This window comes from Triticum aestivum, chromosome 6D (assembly GCF_018294505.1).
Source record: "Triticum aestivum cultivar Chinese Spring chromosome 6D, IWGSC CS RefSeq v2.1, whole genome shotgun sequence".
NCBI lineage: Eukaryota > Viridiplantae > Streptophyta > Magnoliopsida > Poales > Poaceae > Triticum > Triticum aestivum.
The window spans coordinates 375,135,306-375,151,789 of NC_057811.1; the positions used below are offsets into that span (position 1 = coordinate 375,135,306).

The 16,484-nt window shown below is 49.2% G+C and overlaps 2 protein-coding genes across 2 annotated transcripts; one reads left to right on the plus strand and one right to left on the minus strand.

The window, feature by feature from the left end:
* Nucleotides 1–1,904: 1,904 nt before the first annotated feature.
* On the plus strand, nucleotides 1,905–7,528 carry LOC100192179 (cyclin-dependent kinase F-4). The gene is made up of 17 exons (XM_044564538.1): nucleotides 1,905–2,127; nucleotides 3,248–3,492; nucleotides 3,682–4,065; nucleotides 4,161–4,239; nucleotides 4,332–4,400; nucleotides 4,485–4,574; nucleotides 4,658–4,796; nucleotides 5,004–5,106; nucleotides 5,191–5,243; nucleotides 5,325–5,391; nucleotides 5,519–5,627; nucleotides 6,057–6,122; nucleotides 6,208–6,276; nucleotides 6,360–6,426; nucleotides 6,506–6,619; nucleotides 6,705–6,815; nucleotides 6,913–7,528. Exons 3-17 carry the CDS (start codon nucleotides 4,058–4,060, stop codon nucleotides 7,149–7,151), a joined length of 1,383 nt encoding a protein of 460 aa, XP_044420473.1. The 5' UTR covers nucleotides 1,905–2,127; nucleotides 3,248–3,492; nucleotides 3,682–4,057; the 3' UTR covers nucleotides 7,152–7,528.
* A 1,988-nt stretch (nucleotides 7,529–9,516) lies between these two features.
* On the minus strand, nucleotides 9,517–15,759 carry LOC123145191 (protein Brevis radix-like 2). The gene is made up of 7 exons (XM_044564539.1): nucleotides 15,407–15,759; nucleotides 14,844–14,979; nucleotides 13,210–13,396; nucleotides 10,722–11,161; nucleotides 10,489–10,627; nucleotides 9,985–10,394; nucleotides 9,517–9,884 (listed from the first exon to the last, which is right to left on the minus strand). The coding sequence occupies exons 3-7, from the start codon at nucleotides 13,312–13,314 to the stop codon at nucleotides 9,806–9,808; spliced, it is 1,173 nt and encodes a 390-aa protein (XP_044420474.1). The 5' UTR covers nucleotides 13,315–13,396; nucleotides 14,844–14,979; nucleotides 15,407–15,759; the 3' UTR covers nucleotides 9,517–9,805.
* Nucleotides 15,760–16,484: the final 725 nt, after the last annotated feature.

Consider the following 16,484-nt stretch of genomic DNA (forward strand, 5'->3'; position numbering starts at 1 on the left):
GGATCTCTCCATGCTCCAATGGAAGAGCCATCCCCCACTCTCCAAATTATACTTTTCTTAACAAGTTCAAGTCTGTACTCAATACCTTTTCATACTGCCGATGAGTTACCAGAAAACACCGTGTCTAGAAGATTGCCATTGGGGAACCATTACATGTTATTACACCTAATGTGTGAGTGATCTTCTATAGAAAAATAGCCTAAAAAATACACACTTTGCTGACCAACAAAAAAATCAAATGACGTTGCCAATCTCTTTCTCGGTCTCAATCATTCTACAGATCTCTCTCTCATTCTCCCTTATCACATTGGCGACAATTCAAATAATGTCATATTTCTAAGTGTACATGTACATACATAGTCACACAGTCCCTTTATGTCGCCAATGTTTGTAATAGAATAAGTTTTTTTGCGAGTTGTAATAAAATATGTTCACGTGCGATCTTCATTAAAAATCAAAATTTTGATTTGAGTAAATTTCTGCAATACAAGTTATGCATATATTTTTAGCAAAAACCCACTATAATTTTTGCTCGTAACACAGACGATCTATTTTATTTTATTTTTCCAAAATTTGCCAGACACGAGTTTACACCCACTTAATAGCCGCATCAATTTTTATGTGTGAGTTTTACACAGAACTTAGAAAATGCTACACTACACTCACTAAGTTTGTGAAAATGAGTCACGCGGTTTTTTAATAATCCGCTCCAGTGGACAGCCAGATTATCTAGATCCACTCCAACGAAATGTGGGCCAAAAATATCTCCACTCATACGAGAAGAGGCAGTGATTTCTCAAAAAGAAAAGAAAAGAAGAAGAGGCCATGGATGCCTGACTACAGTCTTTCAACAAACATTTTTGTCATTTCACCACATCCGGCGCTCAAATAATCGAAGACATTAATCATTGTACCACCAGCTCCATAAAAGAACAAAACACAAAAACGCCGAGAACCAACCCAATGATAAAACACCACTAGAACGGACCACGCATGGGTCTGGAATCCCACCATCAGTCATCAGCATGCCCTCCGGAACAGAGCAGATCAGTGTCACACCACACCGATCAACATCACGTCCATGTGACCGGCTACCAACCGGAGAGAATGGAGTGGAGAGCGGCCGCTAGCTTGCGTCGGGTCCAATCCAAACGCCATAAACACGCGCACCAACCCCCCATGATGCTGTCAGTGGCACGGAATGTAGAGACAGCGCTGATGGCCGATGGCCTCTGCTCGTGATTACCCGAATGGCCGGATCACCTTTGCTAGCCTTTTTTGCTTGGTGTTGGTGTGGTGGTGCCTCGCAGGTGATGGTGGTGGTGGGCAGCTCGGGTCCTCCGGGACCATTTACAGCGAGGATAAGAAATCATCCAGGTGAAGAACTGTTACTTGGAATGCTGAATAAATATGCCGAGCTGGCACTGACTGACATGTGGAGGAGCATCGCGTCCGTCCGTCGCCGTCCCGCTGCATCCGGTAACCACCGCCGATCAACGTCGGGCGGGCCGTGGCGAGAGAAGTCCACACGGTTACGATCTCCCCATCATTTCACCTCACCTCACCCCACCCCAAAGTGTCAATGGCAATCAATCGTGGGACGGGGAAGGAAAGATAGTAGGTCGTTGGTTCGGGGGCGGGTGAAAAGGCAGGAAATACTTTGCTTCCCCTCCGCTGGGGCAAACCCGAACGAAAAGGGCTTCGTCAGCCGGGGAGAGAGAGGTTAAAAAAAGGTTAGGGGAGGGAGGGGAGGCCGGCGGAGCGCCAGAGGCGAGGCGGTGCCGGGGATGGATGTTGTTGGTCACGGTTATAAAAAGTAACGGGGCGCGTCGCGGGTAGAAAGCCAGGGGAGGGTGCGGTGGGAGGCAGGCCGCGGCTCATTTCCCACCTTCTTTCCCCCCCCCCCCCCCCCCCCCCCCCCCGGCCCGCCCGCACCGTTCCACGCCGCCGCCGCCGCCGCCACGGCGACGCAGTCACCGGCGCTGCGCCGCCCCACCGGCCTCCTCCTTTGCGCCGCGCCGCGCGGGGCTGGGCTGAGGTGGGCCGCGCCGACACGCGGCCGCTGCAGCGGCACGTGGGGAGCCACCACCACCACCACACCCTATGCTCCTTTGCCCGCCTGGTAAGGTATGGCATCGATTCCGCTCCATTGCCCCCCGCCTTTCTCGCGTCGCGCTCCGTCCCTCTCTCCCTCCTCGCTTTGCTTGCTCCAGGCGATTTGCCCCGGATCTGTGTCCCAGGCGCCGGATCTGAGCCGCCACCGGGCATTCGCTCCAATGCGAATCCATGTGTAGGTTTGTGCCTGGCGGTGCCGCGATAGCTTGTTTTCAGGATTATGCTGAGATGCTTTCCTGTTTGGATTTTCCATCTTCCTTTTGTTGGCTGATTTACATTTTTACGCGGAAAGGTTACTTTTTCCCGTTAAAAGGCGCCCTTTTTCTTCCTATAGATGAGAAAAATCTATGTGTTTTCGTGCTTGCAATGTAAATTGTGATTGAGGTGGCAATACAGAAGTTTGAGAGAGAAGCCCAGAAAAATAAGGCAGCAACGCAGGCGTCTTCCCATTGGTTCCAACCGGAGGCGGTATTTTGAGTTCGGAGATGTTTCTATATGTATGGATTTTGCTACGATAAAACCGTTTGAGCCTGTAATTGGATAGCAACATTATTTACAAACTTCGATGTTTCAAGCAGCGGTATAGCTTGATCACCATGCCAATTGAGATGCCGGGTCGTTACTGCGATTGGTGAATAGCATCAATGATGTCAATATGGTTTGCAATGTCCAGCTCCACCAATGTTATACACTTCTACCCTGGTATTAATGTATGCCTAGTATTATGTGATTTAGGTAAACGAGTGCTATATCTGATTCTGATATTTCCCTGAGAACTATGTTTCATTTTGTGCATTAATGTTGGCTCTAGCAACACGTGGGCCGTAAATTATTACCCACTTAAAATGATTCAATTCAAATTTTTTCTGTGTACAGACCTCCATATATCTTAGTATATTAAAATGGATGCTTTAAACTAGATTTGGGAATGTTGCTAAATTTGTGTTGTTTTCTGATAGAGGTCGTCAGTCGACTGCGTTATATATAATCCAAATGGTTCTATGTCGCACCGATGTTCATGCTTCATGGAAATGATTCTTGTTCCTTTGGCATACACTATACCATGTCATGGAGCGCAAAAAGTTTTATAATCGACCACATCATTCTGATTCAAATACATTCATTGTATCAGATTGCACAAGCAGTGATCTTAGGAGCTTAAAGTGTTCGTCAAAGACATGGGAAAAGTGGTCTTCGGGGCATATCACCTTCAATGCAAGCTATTTGTTTCAGAAGAAACTTTTGATTGGCGTGTTTTAGCTCGTGGGAACACCCAACTCTTCTCTCTGGTGAACTGCACATAGTGGTTCTATGCTCAACGACAGCAGGCTGAGGCGATCCTGAAGCGATACTCCAGTCTATGCTCCACATCTACATGTAAAATACCTGCTTTGTTTTTCCTTTCTTTTGCATTTTGTATTCTCTATTTATCAGCGCATCATCTTCAGAGTAACTTCTTATCGTAGTCAAATCCAGTAGTTGATGCTGATCATGTAAACTGGCTAATGATGTGCCCATATCTCTTGAAACATTCTGAATTTCTTTTCTCTTTGCTAATATATGCAGGGTCAACCATCTTTACTGCATTCAGTCTCCATCTGTCACTCCCTAGTTAGTTGCCATTTGCTTTACTGTGTACCATCTGAGGTCAAGGCTCATCCTTGCTATATTCTGGGACTCTACTATGGTTGCTGTGGGATCTTCGTGAGGGGACCAAAGCCAAGACAGCACAAACTAGTGGAGGCCCACTGTTCAATTCACGGATCATAAATCTGTTCGTGCGGACTGATAGACAATATATTGGTCGCTTAGACTTTGAAACACTTCTCTGTGCTTGTTGTTGATTTTTCTTGATACCTGGTTATCCCAAAGGAAAAGGCTTCTTCATACCTGGTTGTCCCAAAGGAAAAAGCTTCTATCAGGCAACAAAATTACTGGAAAAATGGATAGGTAACCCTTTTTGTATTTTTCTCTCCTCTGGATATCAGTTGTATTGAATTCCTGTTTCGGGCTTGCATTTTTCTTAGAGCGCCTTATCTTTGCAGATTCAAGTTGATTAAGGAAGTTGGTGATGGGACATTCGGGAGCGTATGGCGCGCTATAAATAAACAAAATGGTGAAGTTGTACGTATCCTATGATATATCACTCTTGCTATCTTTACGTGAACTGTGAAACAACAAAGTTGACGTCAATGTTTCATATTAATCTAATGTAGGTGGCCGTTAAGAAAATGAAAAGAAAATATTATTCTTTCGAGGAATGTATGAGTTTACGTGAAGTAAAGGTACTTTAGCCAGTCATGTACTCGTCTCTCTGATGTTCTCTAGCATATTACTTTCCCTCAAATAACATTTCTTCTTTATTGAAGTCTTTGCGGCGCATGAATCACCCTAACATAGTGAAGCTCAAGGAGGTCATAAGGGAAAATGATATATTATACTTCATAATGGAATACATGGTACTTAAGCACGTGATTGATAACAAAGTTTATAACTACCCCATGTCATGCTTTTGTTGAATATTGTCCATTGTTTCATTTAGGAGTGCAATCTCTACCAACTTATGAAAGACAGAGTCAAGCCTTTCGCGGAGTCAGATGTTCGTAATTGGTGCTTTCAGATTTTCCAGGCTCTTGCTTATATGCACCAGAGGGGATACTTTCATCGTGACCTCAAACCAGGTAGGATTTCTTATGTACTCATCTACCCCCTGCCCTGTATTTTTCTACCAGCCAAATTAAATGGAAGTCTGACATTAGTGTATTGTGAGTTGTTTGTTAAAGCCTTCTAGCAGCTATAGTCGTTCCAATTTTGCAGATCAACTAATGCATTTTTTTCATTCATTCATATTTTATTGTTTTGTTAACTATATTGCTATACCATTCCAGAGAATCTGCTGGTTAGCAAAGATGTCCTAAAGCTAGCAGACTTTGGTCTAGCAAGAGAAGTTTCATCTGCACCACCATACACAGAATATGTGTCAACACGCTGGTTAGTGCCGCTCCCATAGCCCCACCACACAGTGAACAACAATGATATACTTTTTCTTGACCCCCATGTGTTTCAATGTCTTAGGTACCGAGCACCTGAAGTGTTGCTCCAGTCATCTGCTTATGATTCTGCAGTTGGTAAGAACCTACTACTGTCTACTTTGTGCTTGCCTACACATGCTTCCAACTAATAAATGGGCCTTCTTCATAACTTGGTAGATATGTGGGCAATGGGTGCCATAATGGCCGAGCTGTTGACACTCCATCCTCTTTTCCCTGGCACAAGGTAATATGGTTTACCATATCTTCTGCTATTGTGACTAGCACTCTCTGCATACTTCGTATGATTGTGTCTGTTCTTTTCCCCTCGTAGTTACCGTCTTTGATCACTTGTTTCTTCTTTCACTGTATAGTGAAGCGGATGAGATTCTCAAGATTTGCAACGTTATTGGTTGCCCAGACGAGCAAACATGGCCCCAGGGATTGTCTCTTGCAGAGGCGATGAAGTATCAGTTCCCACAGGTCAATATTCATGTTTCCTTGTCTATAATACTTTTGTTGTGATTCTCCGGGTCAGCAATTCTTGTGTAAGCAGTAGAACTAATACCTGTTATTTGAGTATCTGTAAGTTACTAGCATCTGTGAGCTGTGTTATTTCCTTCGTCGTCGTGCATTTTATGCCCTCATGTTAATCCTATGGGTCCTGTTTTCTTGAGAATATCAGGGCTGCTTCACTTTGCATATTGTGTAGCCTTCACACCTTTTTAGTGGTATGCATGGTTTATGCAGTGCAACTCTGTTAGGTTTGAAACAAGACACGAGTCAACATCTTGTTCTAACTTGATTCATGACTTTAACCTAGATTATGTGTGATCTTGTGCACTATGAATGCACATGAATACTTGTTCAGGGCTTAATTTAATAATCTTGGGTGGTTCTTTGTATACGCAGATCAGAGGCAATCAACTGTCGGAGGTAATGAAATCAGCCAGTAGTGAGGCAGTTGACCTTATATCCGTAAGTCCTTCAAATCTTTTGTCCTAGATGACATTTCCGAACTCATTGGATTTCCTAATTTTCCTTTTCCTTCTACATCTTGTAGTCTCTGTGCTCATGGGATCCTTGCAAGAGACCAAAAGCCGCGGAAGTTCTCCAACATGCCTTCTTTAAGGTAAAACTATTATTCCGATTGCTATGTTGCTTTGTCTTTGCTCTGGAGACTGATCGGTTTTCTTCTTGTTATCCAACCATTAGGATTGTACATATGTTCCAGCTGCTGTCCGGCCAAAAGCTGCAGGTCCCCCTAAAACTCCTCCGGGTGGTTAGTATACACACTTTCGCCCCATAGCCTGTTCGTTCCTAAAGCCCTTGTTTTACTATGATTGGTCCATTTGTTTCAGTTGGAGCAAGAGGAGTTTCAGGACACATTGCTCGGAGATACTCCACTGGAGCTCTCTCCACAAGCAAACCTGCTGCAAACATATCTATAAAACCTAGCAGCTTATCTAAGATCGGTAATATATATTATCTCTTTTCTTGAAGTACTCATAATTAACTAGCATTACGTCTATATTGTAAATCTGTTTATCCATCTTCCAGGTGTGCAAAGAAAACTTCAATTGGATCGTCAGGCACCACAGAAGAGTACACGGCCCACTGAGAGTAACACCAAACAAACTACTAGTCGAGTACCGGCAAGGAATAGCCCAGGCAAGTTTCCTATATGAAACTGCTTTGCGGAATTTCCATCCCAAAGCTTGTGGTCTGATCATGAAGATCTTTTTTCTTTCTTTCATTGGAACCACAGGGAACGCGAACCCGATATTAAGGCATTCACGCAGTTTACCTGAAACTGGCCGGGCAACGGTTCAGAAGGTTTCGACTATCACCGAAAAGCTTGCTCATATGTCTGTGACCTCTCGAACACGCACGGCTGTGAAGCCCCCTGTCCCGCTGTTGAAGGCTGGGCATCTCAAGTCAGACTTCCTCGGGAAATCCGACGAAATCCCTCCGGCAAAGAGATTGACAAGAAAGTTGGTGAGCTAAAGGAGTATAGAGTGAAGAACCGATCAGCTGCAGCAGCGAGGCGTGTGGGCTACAGAGCTAAAACCAGGTTCGCCTCGGCGCCAACCGTGTGTTTTGCCTGTTCATGGTCCTTGCGGTAGTTTCCTCCCCCTGCTTGCTTGGTCCAGGTGCCACGGTAGAGAATGTGTTGCGAATGTGCTCGAGCCTGCTGACCTTTCCCTGTACTGGGGTGTGGATTTGCCCATGCCCCGAGTTTGTCCCGTGTATGAACAAAACATGTGTGGTCTTGGTTTGGTTTGTGAACTAGTTTCTCAATCGTTCATATCGCAGACCGTTGTCCTGTTCATGTGCAATCTAGCAGTCGACAAACCCTCCAATGAAGAGGATAATTTGGCTTCGCTTGTACAGTTTGCGATATTTAATAGAGCACGTTAGTGTATCCTCCCTGGTCAAATTTTAAATTTGCACCATGACAGATATCTCCCTTACATTTTCAAAGCTTTTACGGTCTCTTTAGTTTGAAGGTTTTTTTTTCTTCCCTTTGAAATGCATTTGCTACTGGTGAGTTTGCCTGAAAATTGAAATGGTGTAAGTCAATTTTTAGTCCATTCGATCCAAAAAAATGGATCGGGGTTCCACTATCAAATGATAATTGGCACAAGGCAAAGGATATTGCACCCCTCATTCACACCGCGTCCTCACCGAAAAATTGGAAGGTGTATGAGGTTTTCAAGGAAAATGCTTGGATCTATAAAATTAAGCTCTCCCACGATTTCTCCTGGGCTCACATCGGTGATTTCGTTGACCTTGACCTCACCGAGGATGACATTGTCTGAAAGCATACAAATGATGATCATTGGGAAAGTATCAGGTACTCCCATCCTTGGGATACTCCCGGTGCTCCAAATTCAAAACACCATTCTTAAATGTAACAAAAAAATCCAGAAAAAAATATGAATGTTTACAAGGAATGTGACTACAACTCCTAAAAATTTGAGATCCAAACTCCAAATGCACATTGAGAAAAAAAAGAATGAAATCCAAATGTGAATAGTGTCAATGTTGATTTTGTCTTTTTCCTTACACTATTCATGCTAGATTTTACATTTTTGTTTCTCAATATGCGTTTCGAGTTTGGACCTCAAACTTTTAGGAGTTGTAGTCACATTACCTATGAACATTCACATTTTTTTCCGAATTTTTTGGTTACATTTAAGAATGGTTTCTGAATTTGGAGCATTGGGAGTACCTCAAGGATGGGAGTACCTGATACTTTCCCGATGATCATTACACTGCAACCTCTGCACATAAAGCATAATTCTCGGAAACCATCTTATCCTCTATGGAGCACACGGTTTGGAAGCTTGGGCCCCTCCCAAGGTCGAGTTTTTCGTGTGGCCTAGCTATTCAAGTAATGATTTGGACCGCCTCCCGCTTGGCCAAGTGTGGATGGCCAAATTACGGCCCTTGCCCGCTTTGTAAAAGGGAGGTCAAATCCGGGGCTCACCTCTTCTACAAATGTCGCTTCACGCTTTGACTTTGGAGCCTTGTCTTCGACTGACTTCATCTTGGGACCTTTGATACCTTCTTATGACACTTGGAGCACGCTGTTAAGGATTGGTGGATCAACCTCTCCAGATTGAACACCCCAAATAGAAAGGCTATGGTGTCTCTAACAAAGCTTGTGTGTTGGACAATTTGAAACGAAAGGAATGGCTGTGTCTTCCGTCACAAGAGCCCCCCTCCACCTATTTTGCTCAACACTATAAAGAACGAGGACAGGCTTTGAGTCACTGCGTGTGCCAACAAATCAGGGTCAATAATGCCTTGAGAGCAATCATTTTATCTTATAAGGCTGGTCGCCTGTAACACCAACTCTATTCTTCTCTTAATTAATAGATGATGCAAAGCTCATGCTTCCATTTTGAAGAAGAAAAATATGTTAATTGATGTAAGTCGATTATTTGGGAGAAGAAAAGGAGGAAAGCTCTGCCCTGAGGCCGGGCCGGGATCAAGCACTAGCCAAAGATAGGCGGAGCGTTGACATGGGGGAGGGGGTTTGCTTTTCGTTTTTGATTGCCGCTCGGATTAGGTAATGTGCGACCGCAATTGGAGGAAAGGTAGGGAGGCGAGTGTCTAATGAAAAGATGGTTGGAGTAGGAAGAAAGTGCAGAGGGAGAAGGAAGGGCTCAACGAAAGTGTGTTCCTAGTCTCAAGCTCACATGCACCCGGAGCGTGTGAGTTCGAAACTAGAAACTCGATGTCCCTGGCACAATTTCCTTTTCAGGCAACTTACCAATCTATACATTTGTTTGCCCTGTTTCTTACCGTTACGAAGTTCGTGTGAGATTTAAGCACATCGAAGGAAAGCTTCACACAAAGCAGGTAAAATAAACAAAGAAACAAACGAATCACACATTCACACTGTTCAGGAACATACAAACCGATCCAAAAAAAAAAGAACCGGTAACTGTCCGGTAAACACATTTTACACAAGGCGCAGCAGCATGAACCATCAACCTGCCGCCTCTCAAGACGAATGGACTAACGGCAGCACTAGCTTTAGTACAGTAAGTATCACACCATCACCATCACTCTAACCTACGAGTCCCATCCGGACCTGAGTCACCTGACGTACGTACGTGTTAGCTGCTTCAGTGGTGTCCCGCTCGCTGCTACAGATACTGCGTGTGTATCCGGTCCCGGTTCTGCTCCCACCACACCTTGGCCCGCTCCTCGCCGAACCGCTCCCGGCTGCAACCACACAACACCACACCATCGGTCGGTTAGTCGGGTTCACGTGAGCGCGCGAGATTCAGCAACAGCAAAGGTGGCCGGCCAGCGGCGGGCGTGCCTGAAGCGGACGCGGCGGAGCTCGCGGGTGCCGTCGCCGAGCTCGCGGATGGTGATGTGCACGCCGGGCTCGTCCTGCTCCACCCACTCCGTCGCCTCCAGGTCGCTCGCGTTGCTCACCGACACGGACGCCTCGTCCAGCGACGACGTGGTGGCGCGCGACGGGTCGTAGGGCGGCGGGGCGCCCGCGCTCGACGGCATCGACGACGCGCCCGCCGCCGTGTTGAGCATGTTGAAGTGGTGCGCCCACACGTGGTCGGACGGGTCCGGCACGGCCGTGGACGGGTGGCACGCCGCCTTGTACGACGCGGTCCGGGTGATCGGCCGCTCCCTGCTCGCCGCCGCCGCGGACGGCGGCAGCACCACCGGGCTCTCCCTCGTCGAGCCCGCGCGGGAGTAGAATGACTCTCTCTGCTTGCAGTGCAAACCCACGGTGTCAAATGACGATCAGCACACGGATGAAATGAGAGAACGACGTGGAATTGGAAGGCGGCCGGCGACTGACCTGCATGGCGTCGTCGATGGAGGACGACGGCGTCGAGAGGCCCTGCTGCCGGAACGTCTGCACGTTGTACAGCTCCACCACGCGGTCGTAGTTCTCGCCCCACCACCGCTGCGCCTCCCACTTGTTGAACATCTCCCGGCTGCATTTTTTTGTTGTTGCTTCATCAGTTCATCATCATCACTCGGTCTCTACTAACGATACCGGCATCGAAGCATCGACCGATCGGCACAAACCTGAAGCGGATCCGCTTGAGGTCGTTGCCGGCGCCGCCGGGGATGGAGACGAAAGTGATGTGCACGCCGGGCTCCACCTGCGCGGTCCACTCCCTCGGCACGCGGTCTTCCTCCAGGACGACGGCCTCCTCGTCGTCCTCCTCGGCCTCCTCCCCGATGCTCGGTATCCAGCTCGCGCTCGGGTTCCTCGCGTGCGGCTGGAAGCCATGGTTGATCTTGGGCATGTCCCACGTTGTGGACGGGGCGCCCGCGCTCGACGTTGTTCTCGTGTAGGTGTACGCCTCGGCGGCCCCGTCGGACGTGAAGCCCGAGTCGTCGATGATGCCCGGGTACGCGGCCAGCCGGCTCGACCGGTGGAAGCGGTTGCCCCTGAACGATGGGCTCCCGGTGGCCTTGTAGTGCTTGCCGGAGCCGGAGAACTTGAGCACCATGTCCTTGAGCTGGAAGCACATTTGCAGGAGCTCCGTCAGTCAGTCAGATCACCAATTAATGTAATGTAATATACTCATAGCAGAAGATATCAATTGTGACTCGAATTATAGTGCGAGCATATAGTACTAGCGAAGGGAACGTATTAATTATAGCATCGACTGAGACATAACAAAGTCCCAGTCGACTGAGACTTAGCAAAACTGACTAATTAATTAATCCTGCTCGATTAGGACCCAACAAAAGAGCGGACGAAAGGAACGCTGCGTTAGCTTGCCGGGGTGTAGCTGAATATTCAGACACACATTTCTTCAAACAATATCACCAAGTACATCAGTGTCACGAATAATATTTCGCCCCGCAATCAAACGTCTCGCTCTAGTGTGATGCCATCCATCACGGTTAGTACTTTCTTTCTTTTTTATGAGAAACTCTCTCCCCGAGAGAGAAGAGTACAATAGACACCACCACTACCACATTTGCCGACGGGGTGAGGCGTACAATCTCTGCATTTATTTGTATGCCGTTCCAACGGCTCATCATGGTATCACCTAAGCATTGGGAGCACCTGATATTTCCCCCCACACACATCCACAATGAACGGCTCCGCCTAACCCAAGAGCCACAGGGAGGTATCATCATGATCACTTTTAGGTCTAGAATGTGCCCTAATTTTGTTCCCGGGATCAAGCATCAAGATCGAGCCTAGTGCGCGATAATTCAGTCTTTAAGCAAAGCTTCAATCATAACAGCGGGTGTTTAATGATAGACGCTGTTGTAACTAGTAGTAGTAGGAAACTAACAAGGCAGCACATTTTCGCCTAGCAGAAGCCTAGAAAGCACAAAGGAACCAAAGGCCAAGCGCACCACCGTGCCCTAATTAGTCCAGCGAGGACATCTTTGGTCTGAAGCAAGGAACAAATAAGCACTTGCGTACTACTCCAGCACAAAGCCGCACCGCAGCCGGTGCCGATCATGATCAGCCAGAGGGGAGGCTCCCATAATGCATGCCGTGTGTTGCTTAAGACTTGTACTTTAACTGATTGCAAAAGGCAAAGCGTGCAGGAAGCCAAGGTGCAAGGACGGTGGTAAACACTCGAGGCGTGCCATGATAACGCAGAGTTTTTGTTTTTGAGACAAATGATAAGGCAGAGATGGATGGATGGTGCAGGGAGAAAGAGGTCCGGGCTGGGCCTAGCATAGCCAAGCCCATGTAATGTAAGGACCATGGAATGAGTGCTGCTACTACGGGCTACGGCCCACTTTATTCCTTGCGTGAGCAGCAACATTTGGAACTCGTACTATATAAAAAAGGTGATAGAGGAGTATTGTATTGGCTTGGAAGAGTAAAGCCCAGGGTTAAATCAGCCAAAGAGCGTCTTTCCATCCTGGAAAGACCCCATTGGCATCTCCCATCATGTGTGCTTCGCCACACCTTTCTTTGGAGGAAAGAGGACGGACGAACAAGCAACGGTACCAAGTGCGAAAGGCGGAGAGGGGAATGTGGGGAACAAAAGCGACGAGAACAAATCACATCCTTGCGCACAGCGCCCCAAGCCTGGGCGTTCCGGTGCGGGGATCGATCTAGGAAAAGCAAGCGCTCGTATTCCCCTGGGCCTTGACCGACTTTGTGACCCAAGAATGTTTGGAAATGTGAGGGCACTGTCATCCATCATGTACGACTAGCTCCCACTTGGACACCGTTCTCCCGCTTTTCATTTGAAAACTAGACTGGAACGCTGTGTGCTACTGTGTAGTAGTGCACTGTTGTGCTCCCTCGTGTTTTTTTTTTTCAAATGCCAAGGACATGCATGGTGGCGGCGAGTAGTTGCAGAGCGCATTCAAATCGACTGATCAATGCATGTAGTACGTGGTACTCTCTGTGCTCGGTGGCCGTGTACGAGCAGAAAAAGCAGAAGCCATGTTGAGCGCTAGCTTATAGCTGTTCTTCCTCGGGATACTGTGTTCGTTTGTTCGGATGCCGTAGCAAAACACTAAGTGAGTAGGTAAAGATGCAGATGGTAGGAAGCTAGTACTACTGCGTGCACGACAGGCATACCTGTGAGGTGAGGGACTTGCCGGCGTCCCTGCCGTTGGGTGCGCCGACAGCACGGGAGCCGTCCTCTCCACCGTCCTTGGTCGAGCAGGCGATGCATGCCAGCATCTTCGCTTCTTCTCTCTTTCACGCCCGCCGGCCGCTCGATCGCTTACTTCTCCCCTGCTCTGCTTAGGTAGACCAGATCACACTGCATCGCACGTATATAAAACGATTGTTGGTTGATGCTTATCTTGAGTGACACCAAGCTTCACGCAAAAGAAAATGCAACTGAAATGTACAACGAGTGGTTAAGAAGTTCCAGTGCAGCCACCGGCATGTGTAAAGGGTCTGTCTCTTCTCGGATGAAATGAATGAATATTTCTGCATCGAACTTGTACTACGTGGCACCAGGCCCGTACGAGAAGCACATGAGCAGGGCCATGCACGTTTGGGCGAGCGCGCGGCCGGCATAAATTCCTGGTCAGTCAGTCAGTCAGTGCCGGCGACGTGCGCGCGCCGGCCACCCTAGGCCTAATGCATGCCGCTCTGGCCTTTGCCGCAGCTTTTGGGGCCTCCTTAAACGCGCGCACGCGGACGGACAGCAACCGCACGTCGCGCGCGGGCAGCCACAGCCATGGCCGTACGGGCGGGGGCGGGCACCCGCAGTGCCGATCGGGAGAGCGCACGCGCGCGCGCGCGCGACGGGCCCCATGCATGTTTGCACGCGCCGGGGTGGGCGCCCGGGCCTAGCAGCTAGCTAGCTCCGTCCGTCCATGTCCGCTCTGGCTGCAGGGCACTGTCGCTATGCCATGTCTGTCTCGTGGAGCTGCCCGCTAGGCCCTGCGCGGTAGGGGCACCACGGAGCAAGGAACCGAGTCAATGCGGCAGCGTAGGAGGCTGCTTTGTATCGTACCACAGGCTATGCACAGACAGAGAGCAGCGGCGTGTGGTGTAGGCCGGTAGGTTGATTGCATGCATGGATGGGTGCAAGGATGATGGTGATGATAGGGTGCTACCGGATCGCTGCTGGATGCTGCGCGCTGCGAGCCACCGGTGGGATCGGCCGGCGGGCTAGAGAGGACGGGTAGGCTCGGTAGAGTATTCATTCAAGTTCTACGACGAATTTATCTGCGCTGCTGGAGACTGCCGCAAGTACAGCGTGCGCAGAGAAGGTTCTGCGTAGATCTTGTGTAAGTGTATCATCGCTGTCTAAAGACCACGGATTTAATTCTCGCAAAAAAAGAACAGTAACAATAAATTAACAGTGGTACAACTACAGCCCGCCCTCTCTGTATCTTGATCCCTGTCGCTCCTCTGTCTGCTTGAGAGAGGCGAACAAGGGACCTGATGGATGCACATATTGCCTGGATAGGCCCATGAGGCCCCTTGAGGCCCAGGGCCCTGAGGAGGTTCTCAGTCACTGGCAGCGGACCCCACTAAGAAAATCTAAATGCAAACTAACATCACACAAATCCAACGTCGCCACTGCCCCCGGCTAGCTAACATAACAGTGTGCCATCTCAGAGAAGATGAGGATAACAGTGTCACGCAGAGATTTTTAACACCAGCTATTGAGCTGTTTCCCTTGTAAGCAGAAGCTGATATACGAGCCATGAACGGATATGCATAATGCCAAATGAAGGCAGCACACTTACCAGTTCCTCAAACGTCCCGATCACAGCAGCGATTCCGACCACGCGGCAACAGTGGTGGCGTCCGTATCCCCCGTCGCTCACTGCTGCATCCTTTTTTGAATGGTCATCTCACTGCTGCTTCTGACGTCGAAATGATCTGAAGATTGAACAGGGAGAGGAAGAGGATTATACTCCACTTAGTATGATGATGATGATGATGCAAGTGGGCAGCTAAACGCGAAGGCTCGGTGTGCAAATCAACACGAGCCAGCCCCAATAAAGAAACGGAGGAGGAGGAGGAGCACTCATTGCTGCGAGAGGGCGTCCACGCCACGGGAAAAAGGCCACAGTGGGAAACAATGGGATTGCCCCCCGAATGGATGGACCCAGGAGGGGTTGGAGATCTTAATGATCAACGTCGCAACGAACTCGATGGCGCCCAGAAAAGAAGAGTAGGCACACGAAGATGTCCCGGTAGTAGCAAAGAAAGGACCGAGAAAAACAGGGCCTGAATGCGAAGCGAAGACGAAGAAGATCTTCTCGGGAAAGGGAAGAAAAAAGAAACAAGAACTTGGGAGGAGTACCTTCTTCTTGGCCGCTGCCTCCGCTCTGCTCCTCTGGTGAAATGCCCGGTGGAGCAGACTGCGGACGGATCCTCGTAGGCGCGCGCGGGCGCGGCGGCGGCGGAGGGGCAGGATCGCCGCGGAAACGACACCGCGCGGCAGAGCTATCGGCTGACGCAGCCCCCTCGAGCAACTGACGAGGAGGGAGTTTATTTTCTGCCTTCTTTTTTTCGAGAGAGGAGGGCAGAGGGGGGAGGGAGGGAGGAGCAGAGAGGGGCTGGTGGGGGCGGGGTGGGACGGGATCCCCGGATTCGCTCCCAGCCGTCTGATCCGCCCTGGAAATCGAGCGAATGCCGCTGCCAAAGCACGCGCACGCCGACCCAGCGGTGTGCCTCCCCGAGTATTTATATAGGGGCGACGGCCAGCCCCGGCGAGGTCGGTCGGTCGGGCTCAGGCGGTCCGCGCCGTCCGTATCGCCCGCCTGGATGCGTGGCGTGCCGGCACCGTGGGACGGATTCGGGTGGGCCGGGCCCCGCCCCGTTATCCACGCATGGCACACGTACGTGACGTGTTTGCTGCTAAAGTTGCGCAGGTGCGGGGCGTGTGATGGACTGCCGTGGCCGTGCTGCTGCACGGCGGTCGGGACGGGGGTCTCGCCGAGGCGGCGCACCCGTGTCGTATCTGCCGGCCGTGCCACCGGACGGGCCGACGGGCCGGTGCACCCTTTGCTTAGCCTGAGCTTGACGCCGTTGGAAAACGGGACAGGTTGGTTGATTGTCGGGGAATCTGAAAATCACGTCAAATCTATCGCCGTATACCTATTCAGTAGTAGTAGTACTACTACTGTACATGAGGCTCCCCTAATTAAGGACAACTTCGTTCCTGTAAACCGCTCCTAAATGTTCGGACCGGCATTTTCAAACACATTTTTTAGCTATAAGGTACGCAATTTGCGTACTCTGAAAAACACATTTTTGTCATCCCACACCGTTCATCAAATTTGTATGGACCGGTCCGGATGTCTGAACTCTGACAATCAGGAACCAAATGTATGGGAAGTTTGCAAGCATTCGGGGAGGAGGATCCTCTACCGTTCGGC

Excerpts from the sequence above, each read along its gene's own strand:
- LOC100192179 (XM_044564538.1), top strand. Across the intron at positions 4,797-5,003 it reads TCATCGTGACCTCAAACCAG|AGAATCTGCTGGTTAGCAAA; the intron begins GTAGGATTTCTT and ends ATACCATTCCAG. Across the intron at positions 5,244-5,324 it reads TGCTTATGATTCTGCAGTTG|ATATGTGGGCAATGGGTGCC; the intron begins GTAAGAACCTAC and ends ATAACTTGGTAG.
- LOC123145191 (XM_044564539.1), bottom strand. The coding sequence starts at position 13,314 with ATGCTGGCATGCATCGCCTGCTCGACCAAGGACGGTGGAGAGGACGGC. Across the intron at positions 11,162-13,209 it reads GCAAGTCCCTCACCTCACAG|CTCAAGGACATGGTGCTCAA; the intron begins GTATGCCTGTCG and ends ATGTGCTTCCAG. Across the intron at positions 10,628-10,721 it reads CTCAAGCGGATCCGCTTCAG|CCGGGAGATGTTCAACAAGT; the intron begins GTTTGTGCCGAT and ends AAAAAAATGCAG.